This window comes from Aythya fuligula, chromosome 15 (genome assembly GCF_009819795.1).
Source record: "Aythya fuligula isolate bAytFul2 chromosome 15, bAytFul2.pri, whole genome shotgun sequence".
In the NCBI taxonomy this organism is placed as follows: domain Eukaryota; kingdom Metazoa; phylum Chordata; class Aves; order Anseriformes; family Anatidae; genus Aythya; species Aythya fuligula.
The window spans coordinates 9,705,971-9,730,866 of NC_045573.1; the positions used below are offsets into that span (position 1 = coordinate 9,705,971).

The 24,896-nt window shown below is 37.6% G+C and overlaps 1 protein-coding gene across 2 annotated transcripts; it reads left to right on the forward strand.

The window, feature by feature from the left end:
• Nucleotides 1–24,896, forward strand: MARF1 (meiosis regulator and mRNA stability factor 1). 2 transcript variants are annotated; one of them, XM_032197385.1, is made up of 27 exons: nucleotides 1–51; nucleotides 1,298–1,505; nucleotides 3,010–3,675; nucleotides 4,652–4,826; nucleotides 5,459–5,685; nucleotides 6,595–6,712; nucleotides 7,423–7,595; nucleotides 8,358–8,792; nucleotides 9,469–9,635; nucleotides 9,733–9,894; nucleotides 10,567–10,756; nucleotides 11,465–11,643; nucleotides 12,594–12,674; nucleotides 12,976–13,212; nucleotides 13,706–13,825; nucleotides 14,160–14,335; nucleotides 14,527–14,747; nucleotides 15,489–15,631; nucleotides 17,010–17,143; nucleotides 17,659–17,861; nucleotides 18,301–18,528; nucleotides 19,221–19,451; nucleotides 19,548–19,760; nucleotides 20,519–20,579; nucleotides 20,675–20,815; nucleotides 21,772–21,942; nucleotides 22,466–24,896. In XM_032197385.1, the coding sequence occupies exons 2-27, from the start codon at nucleotides 1,359–1,361 to the stop codon at nucleotides 22,696–22,698; spliced, it is 5,232 nt and encodes a 1,743-aa protein (XP_032053276.1). In that variant the 5' UTR covers nucleotides 1–51; nucleotides 1,298–1,358; the 3' UTR covers nucleotides 22,699–24,896. The 2 variants fall into 2 exon arrangements, with proteins under 2 accessions (XP_032053276.1, XP_032053277.1); XM_032197386.1 differs by lacking the exon at nucleotides 20,675–20,815.

Genomic DNA, 24,896 nt, shown 5'->3' on the forward strand with positions numbered 1-24,896 from the left:
GCCAACAAAGGGGCGGGCGGCGGCGCCATGTGAGGGCCGGGGGCGGCTCAGGTGAGGCCGGGCGGGGGAAAAGGGGACGGGGAGGAACGGCCCCGCCGCTCCCGTGCGGTGGGGGCTGCCCGCGGCGGTGGGGAGGCCTCGGCGGAACGGCGCGGCCCGGTGGGGACGGGAACGGGGCCCTGGCGGGCGGCAGCCGCCCCCGCTCCGTGTGGGGCCGCCCAACGGCCTGGGGGTGCTGAGGGGACGGCGGCCGTTTGCCCGCGGGGCGTTCGGGCCGGGGGCGGGCATGGCAAGCTGACATAAAGCCTGGGTTTTGGGGTGTTTTTGTTTCCTTGTTGTCGCTTTATTTTGTAAACAGAACGGCTCGGCTGCGTGTCACAAGGCGTTTTTGGAAGTAGCCTCCTCTAGGCTCGTGGAGTCTTTTGACTTAATATTTTATACAACATAATGTACAAAATAACTTGAAGCATAACTTACACTTCGTGTGAATAAACACGTCTACTTTATAAAAACGTCAAACTTGTTTTTCTGCTTAAAAACAACGTTAGAGGCAAACTTGGTCTTAAAGATGACTTTAATGTTATGGAATGTATTCCCCGGCTGTTGTGTTCAACAGTAAATGCAAAGAACTGCATGAGTGTAGTTTAATCAATGCAGCACATAGCTGGAGGGCGAGAAGGCTTCATTGCTAATCCTGATTTTTATGGTGGAGTGTGGCTGGGCCTTGAACAAATGGTTTTGGTTGTTTGTGGTTCCATAAAGGGAAATTGATGTGGTGTGCCATGGAACAGGTTGAGGATTAGAAGAAGTGTTTGTAAATAATTCTAATGATTTTAAAACTGTGTAAATACTAAATGCTATGTGCTTAATATAGGTGTAGGTAGTTTTGTAAGCCCATTGAAAAACAATAAATATACACACCAGTTTCTATAGCTGGGTTCAGTTATGCCTATTTTATATTCACTGATAAGCTGTTCTTGAAAACTCACCCTAGCTCCTCTTTCTAGGAGAGTGCAATGAAGGTTTCTAGGAATGATTTCCGGGACTTGGTAGATAATGCCATGGGCACAGACAGCAGTCGTTTCAGACAGCTTTACCTGTACTGCAGAGCACAAGGAGTATTTCTGCAGTAAACAGGAAGGCTGATGTAGCCAGTCACAGCTGTGTCTGTTACATAATTAAATTTGACATAAATAATGTAGGATTAGTGATCTAGTAGCAGTGGAATTTGTAAGACCACCATGGTTTTGTCTTTCTTACCTTAAAATTATTTTAAAGCGTACATTTTTTTCTTTAGCAGGTGGAAAGAATGAAAGGAAGGGGGGATGAAAGAATGTTGAACTATTTAGTGTGGCTGTATGATGGAAGGAAACAGGACGGAGAACCTCTGCAATAAATCTTTTGGATGGCTTCAGCGACAAGAGAATGATGTTAAACCATGGCTCTGGAAACTTTCTAATTGTTTTTCTGCTGCCGAGAAGACTTTGCCTTGCAGTGAGAAAACGGTAGGTAATTGTTTGCTTTGCCAAAAGTCTAGCTGGTACCTGGTTACAGAGCAGTATACCTAATGGCAATGCTATTGTTGGCTGAGGGGAGAGGGAGGAGACAGCACTTACTGTGCAAAGTACAAAGTCTGCCTGGGAATTTAAGGTCTCTAGTTGTGTTGAGAGTGCTCTCATCAATATCAGTGACAGTATGAATGCTGTTTTGCTTGCCAGGCTCTGCTCTGCACCTGTGTGTTTGGAGTAATTCAACTGATTGCTTTAGAAAGTGTATAGGACAGCTTTTTGAAAGTGCTCTGAAGCTGTTGCTGAAGAGTAGAGTAGGAAGCTACTCTCCATGCTTCCAGGTTTTCTCAATAGTTGGGAGATAACTTGTTTTCTGAATTGAGTATGTATTAGTTACAGTAATGGTAGATATGCCCTTAATAAAGGTCCAATTATTCCTTGTTTGTTTTCTTCTAATGTTTCAGTTCTGTAGCTATGTATGACTGTGTACGTTTAAGATGTAGAGTGCTAAGGAATAGAAGAAATGGTGAACACAGTGACTTGCTTGAGCAAGCAAGCTCCAACAGTTAATTAGTTTTCATTCATCTGCGTTCAATCTTCTGGTTAAAAGATACAGGGGAAGCTGTGAACGTATACCTTGGGTTGGTCTTTTTGTGCCTAGGGAGTTAGGAGGGGAGCTGCTGTAAGTTCTGGAGCTCAGTGTGTAAGGCAGTTCCAGATGGGTTTTTGGCTGTGTCTTGTTGCATAAGATAAAGCATCAGGTAAAGAGTAATGGTTTTGAACTTGGGTAATCAATTATTCATTGCTGTGTAGTAGGCAATGCATTAAGTTCAATTTGGAAAGCGAAGTAGTGGTCTGAAGCTTTGGAACAGAGCTGTGTGCAGGTTTGCTATACTGACCTCGGTGTTCTGGTGCTTCTCATAACCTTGCTGCTTGGTTGTCACTGCTGCTTTTCTGTCTGTACCTCTTGATATCTTGAGGTAGGCAAAAGAACTTAAATAGCCATTGTGATAATTCAGTCTTCTGTCTTCTTAGCTTACCTTTCTCAAATAACTTCTAATTTTCTGAAATCTTAATCTTTTAAAGTATAACTTTCAAATCTTTAATACTGTTCTCTAGTCTTTATTCAAAGGAAAAGATGTTTACTTACATATCTCCGCATGGCTTTTTCTTGCTTTATATTTCACCCATTTGGGTTTGCTTTATTTGCTTTGCAGTTGAAGGGAATCTCTTAGACTTAGCCTAACACTTTCTTCCTTTTCAAATTCTGTTTTTACAGATTTTAATTGGTTTGTTGTTTCTGAAACCCATTAGTACCAGTATATCTCAGGCTGGCATGTATTAAAGGAAACATGCCAATTGTTCATGCTTAGCCAGTGAGGCAGAGATAACACTTTTCAAAATGGTATTGTCGAATTGCATGTTTAAAAATATACATATGATAGTGTAAAATTGTTAGCTTATTAATGTTTCTGAATGTAACGTAGCCTTCATTTTCCAGAAAGATTACATGGAGAACAAGAAAGCTGCTGTAGAATTGAAGGATGCTTCATCTCATAATGCTGGCTCTAAGCTGTTTCCAGCAGTACCGCTTCCTGATGTCCATCCTCTTCAGCAACAGCAAATACAGCTTTCACCTGGCCCGAAAGTAAGCTGCTGTGCTCATGGCTCTGACTCTCCTTGTACTCCACAGATGCATTGTGGTGGTGGTGGTGGTAATGTCATTCACCCTGGCACGATATTAGACTCAAAAAGCACTGGGACGATTACCTGTCAAGTAGGGTCAGGATTTGCTTTCCAGCCTGCATCTTCACTGAAGAACCCTCCAGCTAGAAGCAATTTGGCAGGCATTGCCAGCGAGTTCCCTGGCATGTGCATAGAAAACAATGTATCCTCCTGTCAACATCTGCCCTGTTGTGGAAAACTTCATTTCCAGTCCTGTCATGGTAACATGCACAAACTCCATCAGTTCCCAGCCCTTCAGAGCTGCACATCTTCAGGCTACTTTCCTTGTTCTGAATTCACAAGTGGGGCTACAGGCCACTTGGACGAGCATATTGCACAGTCGGAGCTAACATCACGTGTGTGTGCCAACCCTTTGCACCTAAATGTGGCACCTTCAGTTTGTTTAAAGGGCTCTCACTACTGCAGTGACTGCTTGAACCAGGTTTGTATGCATCGCGTTTCTTGCTCATTAAGTGTGCTATATGGTAAATGTTGAAGGAGTAAGTGTTAACTTGAGCAAAACACCAGCTTCTGTTGGTTTGTCTGCATTCACCTAGTTCGTGACGCGTAGGCCAAACGTAGCAGATTGCTCAGAGGTGCTTTCTTCTGAGGCAATGTTCAGCTTAACAGCAAGACAAGACTACCAGTGGTTAGCTTACAGTGGATCTTTAATGTACTCAAACAGGATTTTGACGGGATTTTAAAGACAATTCTCTCCTTGACAGCTCAGAATAAAATGTTCTGTAGCAGTGAATCAAAAAAGGCTAGGTAATGTTTAACATGTACATTTGTGTACTGATCAGTAAATGATCAGTAAAGGTCCATTTGAAACTCAGGTGAAATGTCTGAAGCTACAATGGTATTCTTGTTTTGGTTGAATCTTAGTTCTATCTTCCTAACTTGTTATTTGTACTCCAGTACTGTCTTGGTACACCTTAGAACTTGAATTTTAATAGGAAATTGAAGTGAAATAATACACTGGGCTTTGGAAGATTCATTACTTCCAAGCATGAGTTTCCAATACAGAAATGTTTTCAGTAAACTAAGTGGTGAAGTCAGTATGTTTTGAAGCATAAATGCTATTTTTGGTGGGAGGGTGAGAATTCAGCTTTGTACTCTTAAATGTGCTGATGTCACATGGTAGGTGTTCTTAATATATGTCAGGACTTTCTGAAGATGGCATATCTTCATGTGCAGAGTTAAATAAGGGTCCTTCTTTCTATTTGGGACTATAGAGCTAAGTATACTAGAAAGGACTTAAATCTAGGAGAATATTTTGTACAGCTGTTAATTAACTTTCTAGAGTACATTTGAACTTGCGTTCATTGAAGATGGGAAATTGAGTGTTTCAAGCCTGGTATAGTATGTGTTCATATTGTATACTAAATGAACATGTATTTTAAAAATTGTCCCGACAGCCAAACAGAAACAGCCTAGTTGATGCTGCTAAAATCTGGCCAAATATTCCTCCTCCAAGTACACAGACAGCACCTGTTTCTATCCCAATATGTAATGGCTGTGGAACCAAAGGAACAGGAACTGAGAGGAGTTTGCTACTGGCAAGCAGCCTTGGCACATCACCACAGAAATATGGTAAAACACATTTGTTAGAAACTTGCACTTAGTGGATGTCCTCCTTAAGTACTGTTGCATATCAAGTTCTCTTAAACTGCACTGTTCTCTGGAAACTTCTATAAAGTCGCAGAAGACTAAACAGTTTAACCTCTGTGTCCATTTCTATAGGACACCTCTGTTACATACTACCTTAATTTTTCTGTACTCACTGACACTACTAGTCATCTCAGCTGGTTTTGTTTAGATTCTTTTTCTAATGCACACTGTACACTTGAACAGCTTTAATGTTTCATTTTTTTATTGTTATAGCCCTCAGTCTTCATTGCACATGCCACCTCAGTATATGATACCTTTTCTAAACATGTTACTTAGTTACTTCAGAGTTAAAAGTAAAGTTGCGGTTGCCTTGCATCTTTATTCTAACTTAACACTGATTAAATTCATGTTTAATATGGATTTGAGCTATAAGGTCTCTCCTTTGAAGTGAAACTGGAAAGATGCACAACTATATAAGAAGAATGAATTTGCATTCCTAGGCATGCTGTTCTCTAAAACATGGAGCTTCTAATTTTTATTATAAGTTCATAGTATGCAAACTAGAATACTTCTGGTATTTGGGGATTAAAATGAGCTGTGTTACACCTGTACAGGGTCTCCAGAAGTTGCAGTAACAGGACAAGTTCTGGAAAACTTGCCCCCTATTGGAGTCTTCTGGGATATTGAAAACTGTTCAGTTCCCACTGGCCGTTCGGCTGTAGCGGTTGTACAGAGAATTCGGGAAAAGTTTTTTAAAGGTCACAGAGAGGCAGAATTCATTTGTGTGTGTGACATAAGCAAAGAAAATAAAGAAGTTATTCAGGAGCTGAACAACTGCCAGGTATGAAAACAGCATTTACCTAGCGTGCTTGCTTGAGGATAAGTACTCTACAGATTGTGACTTCTGTTTACTAAAAGCTTTTATTTTGACTTTTTGTAAATGCATAGTCTTATAATTACCTTGTAGGTGCTGTTTAATGCTAAACTTTCTTGGTATGCTACTTAAAATTGAAACTGCATTCTGTTATATGTAGATTACCCTTTTAGCTTAGCTCTCAGATAATTTTGATTTCATTCAGTAATAAGCAGATGCTTCTAGTAGTATCCTTGAAATAAGTGATTACAGCATTAACTTAGAGAACATGATGCTTTACCTCTTGTTTGTGAATGTTTTGCTCACTAGTGTTTTTGCAAAGTAGTGGTATTGTGACACCTTCAACAACTTGTTTTTTCCATCAATACTATTTCTTGGTATCTTTGACTTTTTTGTGTGCAGGTTCTCACACAATTTCCCTTCCTGCTCCTGAACTTGTAGATATGCTAGCAAATTATTTGTTATTGGATAGTTAGTCTGAAGCTATAAGAAACTGCCAGCCCGTTGTTTGTAATTACCTGCTTACATGAAGCTTAAAATGAAGTAATGACAGTTCTTGCTATGTTTGTCACATATGTATTTCAAATGATGGCTTGTAGAATGTTTTCACAGTAGTGGCTTATACTCTTAAAGAATGCAAAACTTGGAAATTGTGATCTCTACACAGAATGCTGTCATCCATAAGACACTGAGCAATTAGCTGTCCAGTTCATTGCTCTTTAGAGTGGTTTGGTATCCACATGCTGTACTTCATGCATGTGTGCATTGTATTGTCTGAATAGAAACTGCAAGGGATAGCTTGTATCTGTTATTCTTGAACAACATTTAAGCTAGGATGTTTGAACAATTGTGTAGAATCTCTCTACATTTCTGTAGGTGACTGTTGCGCACATCAATGCTACAGCAAAGAATGCTGCTGATGACAAACTCAGACAGAGTCTTAGGAGGTTTGCTGATACACACACAGCACCTGCCACTGTGGTTCTTGTGTCAAGTAAGTGGTCCTTCTGTGGTACAGAACACTTCTTCTCTTCAGTAGTACTTCTGCATGTAAATACTTCCATATTTTGCTTTTTAAGAATTATGTTTAGAATCAGCTTTAACTGACCTGTTTAATTAAGAAATCATAATTTTGTTGACAGCTAGAGAAAAGTAGGCACAGAAAGATGAGACTTTTTAGTTAAATCATTGCAATCTGTTGGCCTGTTAAGTGTTACTAGCTATGCTTATTATGCTGTCTGTTAGACAGCTTCAATAGGAACCTTAATAAAGTAACTGAGTCTTCCTTATGGATATCTTTCAGGAATGAGTTTTGAGACAAATATTAAATATTTGTCTTCTTGTAGCAGCATACTACACAGGTAAACATGTAAAGCACTCAACTACTAAATTGCTGTGTGCAGTTGCCTTGGGTTTCTCGCTAAAGCTGTAATCCCTGTTAAGCTAAATGTTTTCTTGTTACAAAAGTATACAGTAGCAGTCAAATGCCTTGCAGGCTGCTCCAAGTTGCTATTAAAAGGAAGTACCTTTCTGAGACCAAGTGGTAACGACTGATTTAAATCTGTTGAAGTCTTGTTGCTGTTAGTGCTATTTCATTGGAAACTTTCAGTAATAAATAAAATCTGACAAGTGAGCTCTGGAGCATTGCATGTTTAATCCATGATTTTTACTTTTTCCCCATGTGTTCATTCTGCCTTACTGCAGCGGATGTAAATTTTGCTTTGGAACTCAGTGACCTGAGACATCGACATGGTTTTCGGATAATTTTGGTACATAAAAACCAAGCCTCAGAAGCACTCTTACATCATGCTCATGAACTTATTTGTTTTGAAGAATTTATTTCAGATTTGCCCCCAAGGTTACCACTGAAAATGCCGGTAAGGTTTCAAATTCTTAATTCAGTGAACGTTTCCAAGTGTCAAAGCCCTCTTTTTCTGATTTTTGGGGAAAGCAGTGCTATTTTTATGGTGGGACATAAAGTCCGCTACAGATTTGGCCATGGTCTGTATTCTAGTTACTGCTGTGTGAATATGTGCTTTTTGCATGAAGACAAAGAATGAAATAAAGAACCAAGTAGTTTACTAAAAAAAGTACAACAGCAAAGTCACATTCACTAAATATTTGATGAGGTAATGTATATTACATGAGTTTCTTTCACTGGCAGAAAGTAGGATAAGAACTTAGCTGTGCATTAAGACAGCTTTGTCATGCTCTCCTAACAAAGAAGCTGGTTTTAAGTAACAGCCTACCATGTTTTAACTCTGGATGGTGCTCTCTGGATTTGCTGTGCTGTCTCTGCACAGCACTGAGCCTTTTCTTCAGAAGAACTTCCTTAACTATGTGTTCACATGCATCTGCGTGATACATAGAATTCTTGGGCTGCAAACTGTGAGGCTTTCTTATCTGGAGAAGTAGTCAGGTATTGATCCATTGATCAGAGTGTTTGTAGTCTTTTCTGTCTTTATTTTGGAGATGGAAGTTTCAGAGCCAACCTTGGCATTAGTTTTCCCAACAAATTGAACATTGTAAAGAGAAGACTTTTGCAGGGGAGAGCTTGTTACCAGAATCAACATAAGTATTTTTCTTGAACAGCACACGGGTGTTCTGACATAAAACTAAAATCTTATTCCCTTTAACAGGCATGCCATACATTGTTGTATGTTTACAATCTGCCTACAAACAGAGACAGTAAAAGTGTCAGTAATAGACTCCGGCGCTTGTCAGACAACTGTGGAGGGAAGGTGCTGAGCATTTCTGGAAGCAGTGCAATTCTCCGTTTTTTAAATCAAGATAGTGCTGAACGTGCTCGGAAACGAATGGAAAATGAAGATGTTTTTGGCAACAGGATCATAGTGTCTTTTACTCCCAAAAACAAAGAACTTAATGAAACAAAAACCTCCAGCTTTGTTGGAACTGAAAAGGTGAAGTCTCCCAAAAAAGTTAACAAGAACACAAAGCTGTGTCTCTTCAACAAAGATGCAAGTGATCAGGCTTCTGGTACCAAAGGCGCTGCTGGGAGAGGGGTACAGATACACGGATCAATTATCAAGCCCACAAATGTTAAGAGTTTACAGGTATTGTTGTGTTCTGCCTTGTTTTGTAGTTTTGCTGTTAGTCATGTTCTGAAGATGGCTTGCTAGAGCTGTAGTTTTAACTGGTCAGTCCTAGTTAATGTATAACTGTAATGTGTAGTGTGTTCATGAGTGAGTTGTATGCTCATCTGCTTGGAAAGCATGTGTTGAGTTTGAAAGTAGGGGGTTCTTCACAGAGAGGGTGGTTGCACACTGGAACAGGCTCCCCAGGGAAGTGGTCACTGCACCGAGCCTGTCTGAATTTAAGAAAAGATTGGACTGTGAACTTAGGCACATGGTCTGAACTTTTGGGTAGACCTGTGCGGTGTCAAGAGTTGGACTTGATGATCCTTAAGGGTCCCTTCCAACTCAGGATATTCTATGATTCTATAAGTGTTTTTGCTTTCACCACCCTTCTTACTCAGTTTGGAAATATTGTTGGTGCTTACAGAGTCTTGGATCCTAGGTCAGTTGTAGTTTTTAAATTGGTGTTGAATTAGATTTACACAGTATAGCAAAAATACTAATAAAAATCATTGACCATTTACTGTTTTGTCACAAAAAATCAAGTATTCCTGGTTTTGAAGTGCCAATGAAAATCTAACTAAAGAAAACTTTGACTTTCTGTCATAAGGAATGTCTAGTGCTCTTTTGCTGACCTTTTTGCTGTTTTGTATAGGAGCTATGTCGGCTTGAATCAAAGACTATCAGTAGAAATACTGAAAACCAGCAAGAACACTTAAGAGAACAAATTCCGTCTCAGAATAACTCTAATGCAGTGATTCCTGTGTCTCTGGCAACCAAAAAAACTGGAACAGGAGAATCGTCTTGTAAAAGTAGTCATAAGTATGTTTAAGAATTTAGATGCTAATGTTAACTGCACTTCTTTATATGAATTCTGCAACGTAACGTGTTTTTTTCTTTTTTGTGTACTTCTAAATAGAAAAGAGACTGCTGCTTCCAGGAGTATTACCAATTCCCCTGTAGATAAAAAAGATAAAGATGAAACTGTATTTCAGGTCAGCTATCCATCTGCTTTCAGTAAGTTGACAGCCTCAAGACAACTCAGTCCTTTGCTCATGTCTCAGAGTTGCTGGTCATCTCGGTAAGTGTCTGGGTCTTGTTTGGGAGGTGGAGCAGGACTGGCCAGTGCTAGGCCTTTATCTATTTTGATTCCTGATATTTTCATGTGGAGTTGCATACAGTAGACACAGTAGACATTACCAATTCATGTGCATGTGAAAAGAAGTTGTGATGGTGTTACATAATAGCTGACAGGGTGGATAGAAACGTAAGTTGAACTTTTATCAGAAACTTACTGTGTGGCAGTTGTTTCATGTAGACTTTGACTCTAATACTTCTGAAAAATCAGAGGTATTAGACATCTTACTCCTCTTAATTTCTGTCTTTGTTCCTTGTAGCAATTCTTCCAAGCCCTTCAAATTCTCTTAGAGGCTTAAATATCTGGCACCTGTCAACTATTAAAATAAATTGAATGAGTTTAACTTGTGTTATTAGGATGGTAGAGGAAGACCTGGGGTCACATATGTTAAGTTGGATGACTTAGAAGGTTATTCATATTATTCATCAGCCTTCTCAAAGGACGTGCTTGTCTTGCTTTGGTGTTTTGCACGTGTGAAACTTGTTTTACATGCATATATATAGCAGGAAAATGCTTTCAAAGTTCTGTATTTGTGTACTTGATCTGTGTCTTTTAATGGATTTCAACATATCAGAACTGTGCAATAACTACTTCATAAATGTTTGTTTTACCCAGGAGTATGTCTCCAAACCTTTCAAATAGATCATCTCCGCTCACGTTTAATGTAGTAAATCATACCAGCAGTACAGAATGCCCTGATCCTTTTGCAAATGGTGCAGACATTCAGATCAGCAATATAGATTACAGATTGTCCAGAAAAGAGCTGCAGCAAACTTTACAAGAAACTTTCTCAAGGCATGGCAAGGTAAAGGGTAAAACCCCTTCACTAAATCTGTCTCTTTAAATACTTCTTGTCTATGTCTTTATGGGTGCGTTTGGTCTAGCTTCGAGTAGGAATAGAAAGCTATCCAAATGCAACTCTTACATAATACTGCCTTGTAGAAAAGTTTTTTCCTTGGGGGGGAAAAACTCAGAAGGTCACTTGCGCTAGCTTTGTAATTTGCTTGTGGTCTCTGTAGATCTGTCAATTTGAAGCTTGTTATATGTCTCATTTTTAAGTGCTTCCCTCTGCATGAAGGGAAGAGAGATGCTCTTTGGCTACATAATCATTTTAAGCTGTAAGGCTGAATTCTTACTGTCAGATTAAAAAAGTAAAAACTGAGTTTGTTTTGAGTCTTAAGTGATCAAAACCAGGGAGAGTGACAATTGTTCTAAATAATTATACTGGGGGAGATCATTCTTATAGTGATGCTATGTGTGATCTGTAGATAACATTCTTTTGGCATCTTCTGCATGGGAAGGAGATAACTGAGTACTGTGGCCTTGCCTTGTCTACAGCTCATTACACTGGATCATTGTTTGCATTGTCCTCTTGGCTGTAGCTCATCATACTCAGTTTCCTTTTGCCTCATGTTTGTCTGCAGGCCACAGACTAATATTCTTCTGTCAGCTTGATTTGGGTTAACATTTTGTGGTAAATGCATAAGGTGGTGTGGCTCTGTTTGACTTTCAGGTAAAAAGTGTCGAGCTTAGCCCTCATACAGACTACCAATTGAAGGCTACAGTTCAGATGGAAAATCTGCAAGAAGCAATCAGTGCTGTCAACAGTCTTCACAGATACAAAATTGGCAGTAAAAGGATCCAGGTCTCACTAGCAACGGGAGCTACTAATAAATCGCTCTCTCTCCTAAGGTGATAAATTTTGTCTCAACTGCTATAGCATGTATTTAGTAGTTGAGAGATAATTTAAAATACTGAGTAAATGAATGATAAGAAGGTAAAGTAAAAATCCATCTAATCTGATAACTGTGTTAAATGCAATTAGGCTGACAATTTTCAGTTCAGCATTTTTACATTGCTTACATTAAAGTTACCTTTAAAGAGGTTAGATCTGCTTAATGGTGTCCTTGTGTTGGACTTCCATCACCGCTTTTGTAATACTGATGATCTTCAATAACGTACTTGTAGCAGTTGAGTTGAGATTATACTTTGCATCTTTTATTTCTTCAAGAAAATGCCAACAAATGATCTCCTTAAAGAGGACGCACAGTTCAAATGCTTTTGCTCTCTTTATCTCAGTTTTCTGAAAGGAAAGTGGTAGAAGAACTAGAGTGCTAATGCTAGTGGGAATACAAATGTTTTGTTTTTCATCCCTCCTGAAAGAAAGCATTAGAAAAAAATCATCTTGTCTCAAAGCTCCCTTTGAAAATAGTGTTTGTATATATTGTATTCATCAATTCTCTTGCTACTGCATGACTTGCAACTTCATTTCCTTCTTGTGTTTCAGTTTATAGCAGTTCAAATTTCTTTTTAATGTAATGACTAGGTAACTGGTAACATTAAAACTGTAGCGCTAAAGTTAGAACTTATAGATGCTGAAAAACTTACGACCTACAAAAGATGGAACTTCTCTAAAGATGTTACTTATGTGAGTTAGCAGGAATATATTACTAACTGCACTCCACTGATCTGAAGCATCAACTTCCATAGTGCTAGGACAAAAGGGAATAGTTAGTCATGTTGTCATATTTAGGTGCATTTTATGAACTATAAACATGTCCCAAAGTAGTCCGGAGAATACATAGCTATTTCTAATACTAACAGATTAATCTTGTGCTAACATTATAAAGCTTCTCTTCTAGCTCAGAAGCAATCTCCATTCTGCAGGATGCACCTGCTTGTTGTCTGCCTGTATTCAAGTTCACAGAAATCTATGAGAAGAAGTAAGTTCTGAGTTCTTGTTCAGTGCCTCTAAGAAGAATTCAGTTTTGTGATTACTTACAGTATGTTATATAAACTAACAGGTGCTGTGCTTTGCTGTTAGATGTTGCAGTATCTTTATCCAGAACAGTGACTGTAATACTGGCCTTTGGTTAAGGGAATATGCTATTTTACTGACTTTTTTTCTTCTGTTTAGGTGAACAGATTTGTGGTTGCCTGAACAATTTGCATAGCATAGTTTCTCCAATATTCCTCTGTTATAAATATAAAATTAAGATTTATATATTTTACTTTTTCTTTTAGATTTGGGCACAAGTTAATTGTATCAGACTTGTACAAACTAACGGATACTGTGGCAATCCGTGACCAAGGAAGTGGGCGGCTGGTGTGTCTTTTGCCCAGCAGTCAAGCCCGTCAAAGCCCATTGGGATCTTCACAGTCACATGATGGTTCATCAGCAAACTGTAGTCCTATAATATTTGAAGAGTTGGAATATCACGAGCCTGTTTGTAAGCAGCATTGCCTGAATAAAGACTTTATGTAAGCTGTGCATAAAATATTACAAAATATTATAAAGTATTTGAACAGCAGTTAACACTAATAAGTGGATTGAAGCTAGAAAAAGTTCATAGCATGTTTAGTAAATTGTTCTTACTGGGTTGAAGATTTCCTGAAGCCACATACTACATTTTTTCATCTTGTTCAACAACAGCCAGGGTATGCTAGTACTGTTGTTACTAGGTGTTCACTGGTAACTGGCTAGTATGTGTTGCTGTACTGCTACCCATTTGCTACACATCATAAGCTAATGGTAATAAAAGCATGGCCTTCTGACTTAGCTTCTGAAAACTTGCTTTAGACCCCTTTTTTGAAGAATAAAAGATGGAAAATGCTTGTGACTGTATGTAGTGGCCTGGTCAGATAGGGTCTGTGAATCATAGTATGTTTATTATGGGTGTGTAGGTGAGCACACGTGTCATGTTAAAACTGAGTGTAGGAGGAGTGTATTGATTTTAACCTGTTGTTATTACAGTGAGCATGAATTTGATCCAGATTCTTACAGAATTCCCTTTGTGATTTTGTCTCTGAAGACGTTTGCTCCTCAAGTTCACAGTCTTTTACAGACCCATGAGGGTACTGTGCCTTTACTAAGGTAAAGTAGTTTAAGTTAGTCTTTTAGTATAAAGGCTGAAATCTCAAGTTTTAAAACTTTATGACTGTTGTAACAATCTGAAACTACCTGCTATATTAAAAATTCAACTCCTCATACATGCTTGTCAAATAACTTTATCAAATTATTGCTTTTACATCTTGCTGAGCACAAAATGATGTTTTTATTTAAAATGCACACTTTATTAAGATTTCTGTAGTCTGTTAGTAAGCTATTAAAGCCTTTTGCTCAGGAACTGGCTCAAAATAATTGTTTTAGGATCATTGTTGTAGTAGTACTTTAGTGTATAATAGAAACTCTTTTCTTTCTTCCAAAGTTTTCCTGATTGTTATATGTCAGAGTTCAATGATCTTCAAGTGGTGCCAGAAGGCCAGGGTGGTGTGCCTTTAGAACACCTGATTACCTGTGTTCCTGGAGTTAATATTGCTACTGCCCAAAATGGCATTAAAGTTATTAAGTGGATACATAACAAACCACCACCTCCTACCACAGGTAAATATTTCATCTTTTTTTCTGAACTAATATGTTTCTGTGGAAATGTTTCAAAAAATACCAGAGAACGTCTTGTATAATTGATAAACTTAATAAAGGAAACTGTTTAACCTTTGTCACAAATAATATGCAGTGATTAGTGGAAGAATACTAGTGCAAGGTTCAGTAACACTGTTTATTTTTTTCTGTAGATCCTTGGCTTCTGCGTTCTAAGAGCCCTGTAGGTAATCCACAGCTTATTCAGTTCAGTAGAGAAGTTATAGATCTACTTAAAAGCCAACCGTCCTGCATCATACCTGTCAGTAAATTCATCCCGACATACCATCATCACTTCGCAAAACAATGCCGTGTGTCTGACTACGGGTATTCCAAGTTAATGGAGCTGCTAGAAGCAGTACCTCATGTACTGCAGGTGAGTTACCTGGCACTTCTCCTTTTACTTTGGAGAACTGTATTTGTATCTTGAACTATCTGAATTATGAGCCTGTTGCTGGTTGGTATTATATAGTAGATGCCATGGAATTACCTTGTTGACCTCGAAAGAGATATTACAATCCAAGGTTCAATTAAGTTACTTCCTGCTTTGGTTTAATGAAGTGAATTCCTCCTTGTCTTGAGTTGTTACTTCTCTGCTGTTTATTTACCCCACCTTCCTAAAATAACTTCTTTGGAAGTTAACACTTTATTTAATCTATGCCTCCAGTGGCAAGTTTGAAGGATTTTTTAGCCTATCGTCAATGCTTGGATAAATGATTTTAGGTAAAAGAAACACAGTAAACATCTGAATGCCAGTAAGTTATTCTGTGTAGCTTGTTACTTGAAGGATTGTTCTGTGAAATAACAAATAGCATGGCCTTATCTTACAAAAAAAGATAGTGTGGTCACATTAGCTTACTGCTTTGAATGCTAGTTGTTGTAGAGGTTTAAAACAACCAATACAAACATATGCAACAATTGCAGTACTCCTGGAGGAAATATTTCTTGATGGCATATGCCTTATTACTGAAAGTATATGGCTTTACAAGGCTGTCTGTGAACAGTTGTCTGTATCCTTTATCTATAGTGTACCGATACTAGAACTAGCTTATAACCACCTTGTAAATATAATTAGCTGAGGATGCTAAGGATGAGTGACCAAATAACTTTCTTTCAGATTCTTGGCATGGGTTCCAAACGCTTATTAACTCTAACGCACAGAGCTCAAGTGAAACGCTTTACTCAGGACTTATTGAAGCTTCTGAAATCCCAGGCCAGCAAGCAAGTTATTGTAAGGGAATTCTTACAGGCTTATCATTGGTAAGTTAACTTCGAATGAAACAGGAAGAGCTGTCTATCCAGCTGTGGCTTTTAAACCTAGTGCAAGAGGGGTCAGTGCTTTCAATTTTAGTACAAAACTTGTAGCAACTGTATTTCATGACTTGCGATTTCCAGCTTCTAATGAAAATTAAGAATTCTGTCAGGCTGTACTGCTTTACTTCAGTACTAGGCTCATGTAAATTTCCTGAAGTGGAAAAGAGGTTGTTTTATTTCATTAGCCTATTTGAAGCTGGCTAATGAAGCTGACTACTTGTGAAGATGGCTAATATATCTAAGCAGCTTGTAGCATGTTTATAATATGAACTGTTATGGGAGAAGTGTTACTTTTTTTTTTTTTTTTAGAGGGAAACACAAAATAGACTGAATGTCAGTAAATGTTCCTAATTTCAATCAAATTTAAGTGACATAATAATGGGGAAAACAATAATACTGAGGATGAATAATAGCTGTTTTGCTATTACTAGGAGTTATTCTGTTCTGGTTTTAAAAAGAAGTAATTCATTGTTTCTTTTTTAAAATATGTTTTCCTTTACCGTGAAGATAGGAAGTAGTACCTCAGCTGCTTTGAGGAAACTATTGTATGTTAGTGCTACATATGCTCTACTTCTAAAAATGATTTTGCTACATGTGCCAATGCATTCTTTGTGGAAATGCACACTTATTTCTGCTATTGGCAAAAATACATTACTGGTTGTTTCTTAATCTACTAAATGTGTATCTCCCTTAAAATTGGTTACTTTTGGCAATTCCTTGAATAAAAATGTGAAACGTTCCTGCATCTGGGAAGTGCTCATCAGTCTGGAGGGAAAGGAATAAGGGGAGCAAAATACCTTTTACTACTCTGCATAATATTGTGAACCTTAATATCCTGTCTTCCAGGATATGCCTATAAGGTCTATAATAGGTCTATATCTTCTATCAAGTCCTTACTTTGTTTAAGAACAGTACACATCTTTATTATGCAAATAGAAACGGTTGAAAGCGTGGCAGCATGTGGGGCATACGTGTTTTTTAGTCTCTTGCTAAAATAACACTATTCAAGTTCAGGTTTTCTATCGTTACTTGCCACTACTACTGAGTGTAGGGCTGGTGAGGCTTTCTTCCAGTGGCGTGTGAGTCATTAGTATAACCCTTATTTTTCTGGTTAGAACAGATAATTCGATTTAAGTACTTTTTCCTTTGTTTCATATGCTAACATTGGTCATATGAAAATTATGCTTACCTTGTTAGAATCTGAGGCTTATTCTAATAGCATTCTATGTTAACTCAAAACTTTGACGTATGTATTGAATTATCTTATAAAGTAAGGTTATTATGTTATAATCTTATAAAACATGCAATTTTATAAAACGTGCAGGTGTTTCTCCAAGGATTGGGATGTTACTGAGTACGGAGTTTGTGAACTGGCAGATATAATATCAGAAATTCCAGATACAACCATCTGTTTGTCACAGCAAGATAATGAAATGGTGATCTGTATTCCCAAAAGAGGTAAGTACCTTATCTTTTACTGTTAAAGAAATTGTTCTTTGAATATGTTAAAAACCAGGCTACATAAAAAATGCAGAAGTAATGTGGGTTATATGTTGTTGATGATAGCTCTTTCTACCTCTATAACCACCTTTAACTGTAAAGTAGTTAGGAAGTTGTAACAAACCCTGTATTTATTATATTAGGAATAATTTTATAATGGAACAGACGGGAAAGCAGGTGGCAAAACACAACATCATGCTGCTACTACTGCATATAGCAAGCTTTCTGTGATATGGTTAGAGAACAGGTTATTTCTACGCAACACATACTTAAATATTTGACTATTAAAGATGTTGTAAAGTACTGATCACATGCTTATTTTGGACTATGCCTGTCTTATTTTAAGATGGGTCTTCAATATTAGAAGAAAGTGGTGTAATGTGACAAACCTGAAAATCACTATTCTCATGTTCTGCTGTATGTCAAAATAGTTCTGTTGGTACACAGCTATAGCTTTCTTTTTTTAATTTTAGAACGCACGCAAGAAGAAATTGAAAGAACCAAACAATTTTCTAAAGAGGTGGTAGACTTACTACGCCACCAACCCCACTTTCGAATGCCCTTTAATAAATTTATTCCATCTTACCACCACCATTTTGGTCGTCAGTGCAAACTTGCTTACTACGGTTTTACAAAACTACTTGAACTCTTTGAAGCCATACCAGATGTGTTACAAGTAAGTCCTAAAATCTGTTTGTTTCAGCATGAGTTCAAAAGTAAAACGTTTAGAACTCATGCTAAAGTTATGTATGCATTTAAAACTTTGATATAGCCATGTTAGTAAATTGTTGAAGGTTTATAGTATGTTCAGGGTAGTTAAATATATTCAAATTGGATTACATTTACAAAATGAAGTGCATCAAAATCAGGGCTAAATTTCATTTAAGTTATGTTAAACTTGGTTAAAGAAAGCGAGCTATTTTTATTGCCTACTTTGTCACTTCATAAACTGTTTTTTGCTTGCCATGTAAATATCTTGCTATGTAAATATCTTGTGAGATAGCCCTGCTGTATACCTAATGATTGCTTGCAAGCACTCAATTTTAGTTGCAGATTAATTTTCTTCACTCAAACTAGGTAACTTGCATTAACGAAGTGTAATTTTGGTTTTGTAGGTATTGGAATGTGGAGAAGAGAAAATTCTCACACTCACGGAGGTGGAGCAAGTTAAAGCAGTTGCTGCCCAGTTTGTTAAACTGCTGCGGTCTCAGAAAGACAACTGCCTAATGATGACTGATTTACTGACAGAGTACAGCAAAACATTTGGATATACACTGCGTCTTCACGACTATGATGTTAGCTCAGTTTCAGCTTTAATGCAAAAACTTTGTCATGTTGTAAAGGTAATGCTCTTTGTAATTTATCCACCGAAAAGGTATGTAATGTGTTGAGGTTTTCCTATCTCAAATTACTGTTCTGTGTGTTTAATAATGTAAAACTTTTGATTTTTATCTTTTTCTAGGAAAATTCATGCACACTTACTTGTTTTTTAAAGTATTGTATTAGAATGCTTTTTATTTTTTAACAGTAATGCGGTTTTCTTCCCAACTGACTATAGTCATTTCCTTTTAGCTCTAGTAGGTCTCACTCTCTCATGATGTTTTATATTCTTGACTTTATTTTAATCTGATTTGAGGCTTTGACTCGGATTGGAAATATCTAATGATCTTGTATGCCAGTAGAAAAGAAGGCATACATACTCCGATGTAGATACAGATGTAGTCTTTTAGTTTCTCCCATGCTGTTACTTCAGCAGCTGGTGTTCAGGCTGGAGCTTAGTCGCATCCAATTGTCTTGGAACAAAGAATAAAATTGTCTACTGCATAGACAAACTGCTACACAGATCTTGTATTTAAAGTAAATATTTTATGTTGTAATTTGTTGTAAGCTTCATCTTTTAGGCTTTTGACTGGGGTAGTACCAGATGCTGATACGTAACACAAGATACAGCTGTGCTGAAACCCCAGCTACACACTTCATTTATAGATCAATTTCCTTCCTTGTCCCTAACTACTTTCGAAATTCATTTTTGTAGGTTGTTGATACAGAGGCTGGCAAGCAGATTCAGCTGATAAACAGAAAATCTCTGCGGACTCTGACTGCCCAATTACTAGTGTTGTTGATGTCTTGGGATGGAGCATCCTTTCTCTCAGTTGAACAGCTTAAACAACATTATGAAACAATCCATAGTACTTCTCTTAATCCGTGTGAATATGGTTTTATGACCTTAACTGAGCTCTTGAAGAGTCTGCCTTATTTGGTTGAGGTATGGAGTTCTCTTCTGGTCTTTCATACTTTGAAAGAGACATCATAACTAGAGGATACATAAGCTTGCACTCTAATTTTTTTTTTTTCCTAATAGGTTTTTACCAATGGTGCCACAGAAGAATATGTGAAACTTACAAATCTGTATATGTTTGCAAAGAATGTGAGGTCCTTACTTCACACCTACCATTACCAGCAGATTTTTCTTCATGAGTTCCCACTAGCATATAGCAAATATACAGGAGAAGTGCTGCAACCTAAAGCATATGGATGCAATAATTTAGAAGAGCTCTTGGGAGCAATTCCACAGGTGTGAAAAATTGTTTTGCACAATCACATTGAGACTTCTGAATGAACTAAAAAACAGTTACACAATTGAAGCTCCTGACATTTGGTTTGAGTTATTTGTATGACTACATTTTTTGAGGAGGCTTGTACCGGTTGTATTTAAATAGCTTTTGGGAAGTCGGGGCTTTGTAATGAGAATTTCTTTTTTCAAATGAACTTTGCTTAAGAACTGTTCCTGGTGAGGCCACAAAGTTGCTTGCTTTCTTGGCATCTTCATCAAGTGAGAATTCTTTTTTCTTTTCACTGTAAAGTACTACAGTATTCAAGTTCAGTTTTGCTTACGGTAGGCTTCCTGGAGTAAAGAGCTGTGTCACCTTGTCAGAAGCATCATAGTGGCGTTTTGCTGTGCCATCTTGTCATCCACATGCATTTAAGTGCTCTAGGATAACTTTGTGACCTGGTTTATGGCTGTTATCTTCTGAGTAGACTAATTTTTGTGGAGAGTAACAAAATAGAATTTCATGCTTAAATGTAATTTAGTTAGTATTTAATATACTTTCTAGCCCTATTGATTCCCTTTGTCTTGAAATTGATGCCAAACACTGCTTTTACTTAGGCAAAGTAGAGCAAATTAGCAGTATGATTCAGTTGACTTAAAAATAACTTCAGTGTAAGACGTGAAGGCACTGAAGTAAACGAGTCAGTGAAGGCACTGAGTAAACTGCTTTAGGCTTTGAGGCTGGCATGTACTGCTGTTTAATTCCGCATTTTTCTCTATAGGTGGTCTGGATCAAAGGGCATGGCCATAAGAGAATTGTGGTACTGAAAAATGACATGAAAAGTAAGCATTTTCAATTTTGAACCATACTTTCCATCTTTCTTTCTTTCTAAGAGGTCACTTTAGCAAATGAACCAAATGAACTTGCCTTTTTGTAGCTCGTTTTAGCTCACCTAGTTTTCCCCCTGCTGATCATGTGGATGATCATGGAAATCAACTTGCTGACCATAATGGACATATTATGGAGACCACAGGATCCACTTCATCAATGGAATTAAGTCTAGGAACACCTAGCAATGGTAATGCTAAGTTGATTTGTATAAGAAATTTGTTATCTCTGGGGAAATAAGCCAAGTAAGCAAAGCAGCATGGGGAAAGCTGTGTGAGTTAGATCTAACTTCTGTAAAAATGCTTTGGGGTTTGAACGCTGATTCTGTGATCTTCTCGGTGTGTAGTCAAGCATGTGTCCTTTCAACAAGGGCGTCTGTTCTCAGCTCTGTGCGTATAATCACTGCAATACTTTCTCCTGTTTTTTAGTGGAAACTTAAGTCTGCATGGATAAGGCTAATGAGAAAGGATGGTCAGTAATAGCTTCTGGTAGGGCTGTCTCCTACCTTCTGATAGGGCATAGTACTCCTTTTTGGGTTATCTTTGTGTTTTTGTATTGGCAAGTAATGACAGTCCTACTTGCATAAGTCTGTCTGCGAATAAAAATAACTGGGAAATGTTGAGCTTACAGGTCATGTCTTGCTGTGGTCTCCAATTCTTCTATTGCTTCTAGTTGGGAGAACTTGAGAAATGATTTTTGAGCTATTACCTAAGAAGTCTAGGCTTACTCCATTTAGTAAGGGCATGTTACTTTATTTTGAAACTTAATTTTCACATCTAAGTGTTAGTTGTTGCGTAAATAACTGATATGATGTCAGTATATCTGCAGGGAAGTTGTCTGGGAAGTGGCCCTTCTCTGTTAAAAGACTGTTCCTCATCTCTCTGTTTATTAGTTAAGTTTGGCAAATAAGATTTTACTCTAGGGGTATACCTGCTTGGGCAAGCACCAGATTCAACAGAGTTTTTGCTTGTCTGCTGTGTTGTAATTTGATTAGGTGCTTTTTGTCCCACCATGGTAACTGAGGCTGGTATATGGCATAGCTTGTAAATCCTCAGAATCACATCTGAAGGCTTTGCATTTAACAGTGCTGAAATAATACCTTTGTAGCGTACAGATGCTTTGAAAGATGTTGTCTTATCTTTGTAGCTTCTAATCAAACTGAGCAAGAACTTCTTTGCCTCACAAATACGTCTCCTGTTGACCTCTTGTGTGAGCCAGTTCCTTCCTGCTTACCATCCCCGCAACTGAGACCTGATCCAGTGGTTCTTGAGTCTGCTGACCTAATTCAGTTTGAGGAACGTCCTGTACCTCTCTCGGGTAAGAGTTTGGTTGCCTGTTGTGTCTAATGTAGTGATGACGACTCATGATCTCAAACAGAACATCAAACAAACAGTTGTTTACCAAGTTTTTACCATGTAAAAAGAAAAAAACTATACATTGCCCAATAGGATGTGTTGGAAATGCAGGTGGCTTCTATCAGATGTCTGAGTGCTGACAATAAGTACCCTACAGTGGCTCTCAGGGGGGTGAATTTTATAGGTACCTTATCTCCCCACCATTAAAATTGCATTTTGTCAACCTGTAGCAGTATTTTCACCAGAGTAATTTCATTGTGCTTTTTGAGCACTGACAGACTTGATTTATGAGAACTAATTTAAACAGTCTAAATATTATAAAACAAAAAGAGCCAAAACATCATGTCAGCTGCAGAGGTGAATGTGACATATCTCTTGGCTTCAAATCAGGCTGACAAGCTTTTTAAGCGATTTATTTTCTATTACTAGAGAAGTATTATTTTTTGAAGAACACAGCATTAATAGAGTTGTCTTGCTTACTTTAGAGATGATGATTTTAACAGAAGAAGAAAAGCAAAGAATTGTTACTACAGCTCATGAAGAATTGACCTCTGCTTCGGTGGTATCTAACGCCACAGAGAATACTTCAGTGCCTCCCTGTCAGTCCTCTGAAACCCAACTAAACAAGGAAGCAATGGACAGCCCAGCCAAAAAGCAACACAAAAACAAGGTGAAATTGGCAGCAAACTTTTCACTTGCACCTGTAACCAAGCTTTAACTGTTTCTTTTAGTGTGAAAGACAAATACCTATGGACTCTGCACAAAATGAAGCTATTTGCTAGCCCTTATGTATTTTAATGAAAGGCCTAGAATTAATTTGTATTTAAATGTGTTCTGTGAATATTTTGTTCCTTTTACACTGAACACAGCTATTAGCAGAGCAGAATTTTTTGTTATTTTGAAAAAATCCAGCGTTCATTAAATTATTCTTAAATTTTACAGTTTTTCATAAATGTGTTCAGTAAAAGCAAATTATAAATTCAACTAAAATGGAACAGATTTTATTTTCCTTAAGCCTCGTTGGTGGTGTAATCATACATGTAGCATATTATACTCTATAGGCTGTTGCTTACTGGTATTGTTTCAGACAGTATTAATAAAATGCATGATCTGTCTTTCAAAAGCCTGTTAAGAAGTTTTAACGTGCTGACCTAAAGTGACAAGAGTGAGGGAGTTGATTGTACTCCAGAGGAGAAACTTGTTCTCTGCCCTTTCAGATGACTTGTAGCTGCATTGTAAATTTTCTGTGTAAAGATGTCTGTAGAAGATTATGTGGATTTCTGTAGAACTTGTTTTAAATGTTTTCTGTACTTTTCAGTTCCATTTAGGAGCTTTATAGGACATCGATGTTTTAAGCTTCCCTTTTATGTTTAGTTCCAGTCTGGCATGGATTTGGTTAAGGAAAAGACTGTCTTGGTGTTATGAGTTTGAGATAGAGACACACACGTTTTATTGTGTCTAGAAATGAAGTTAGGAAGATTCTGATATTTCTAAAATATGCATGTAATGCATAAATGACAGATAATGGAGCAGGTCTTATTAAAATGTTTTGTGATGGGAGAAGTCGATGCTATTTCCACCTGTAAGGCAAGTTCCAACTACATGTGGAAATGCTAAGGTTGTTCTGCTTAACCTTGTTTTCTATTTTTAAGCATCTTTGGTAAATGGGAAGCTTATTCTTTGATGTGCTGTCTTTTAGCTGTGTCTGTTTTTATTCTAAAACTTACTCCTAGTGTTGGAAGCTGTTTGTTTTCAAATTGTGGTGTCTTGTGTTGGCTTTTGAAAGGGCCAGCTTTGGAAGAGAAGATAAGTCAGTGGATGACCTCAACTCTAGTTAGCAGAAGCGTCCAGTGTATGAGACTTTATACCCATTCTGGGTAACCATGGCATTTACAATGGGTTGTATTTGCCAGGCAGCAAATAAATTGCTTGTTGTACTGAAAGAACCTATACCAGAGGTTTTCCACTGTCCAACTGGATTTTTTAGGTGGATTCTATTGTAATATGCAAGAGATGGAACATGGGCTCTAATTTCTCAGCCAGCAACAGGAAATGCCACTGAATAATGGCTATAGACAGAATTTTACTAGTCAGATTTTGTTATAAAATCTTTTAAATTTAGACTTTACCTGTAGTAAACATATAGCCATTGTGAATGCAAAGAAACACTTGGAAGTTTTTCTGAGCATTATGGCACAGTATCTGAGTCCTTAGTAAGCCTCTACAGACATCCTGCGATTTAGAATAAGCTTTCTTGGAATGCTTTTAATAAGTTAAATGCAAGAACATCTGCTTTCACCTTACCTTTGAGAAGTTAACACTGATCGCTTAGATCTTTGTTTCAGAAGAGCATGCATTAGAGGAAAGGCAAATCTGGAGTTCTATTTTCATAAGGTGCAGCTGCAAGTCATCTAGAGTACTGAAGAAAGCCAGTTTTTGATGCTTTAGAGGAAAGTATGGTATTTGTCAAAGTGAATGTGGTTATACCATTTCTGGAGGTCAGCATACCTTTTCTGGATTCATGTGTGATTCTGATGAAATTGCTGTTTGAAAGTAATAGAATAATACTTTTGAGAAGTTGTGTTTATAGTGTAACAAAATAGCTATTTGAATTGCAATATATTTTTTTATCCAAAGGGTTAAATGAATGATGTGGCTTACAGATTTAAAAGCATTACAACCATGAAATTCTTTAATTTAACAATTAATGTACTATTTCAGATTCATGTCTGTTTAAAAAAAAAAAATGTCACTGAAGCCCTCAGTTTATGCACTATCTTTTTCTTGGAGTGGGAGGGAGGAGCAATTCTTTTATTAGCTGTCTACTTTGTTTGGACACTTTCTTTTGTGGCTCAAGTGCTGTTTTGTGTGTTGGGACCAAACAGTTGTGTCAATAAAATTTTCAAGCAAGCATAA

Coding starts and splice junctions, on each gene's coding strand:
- MARF1 (XM_032197385.1), top strand. CDS start 1,359: ATGATGGAAGGAAACAGGACGGAGAACCTCTGCAATAAATCTTTTGGA. Junction 13,826..14,159: donor GGTACTGTGCCTTTACTAAG/GTAAAGTAGTTT, acceptor TTTCTTCCAAAG/TTTTCCTGATTGTTATATGT. Junction 14,748..15,488: donor CAGTACCTCATGTACTGCAG/GTGAGTTACCTG, acceptor ACTTTCTTTCAG/ATTCTTGGCATGGGTTCCAA.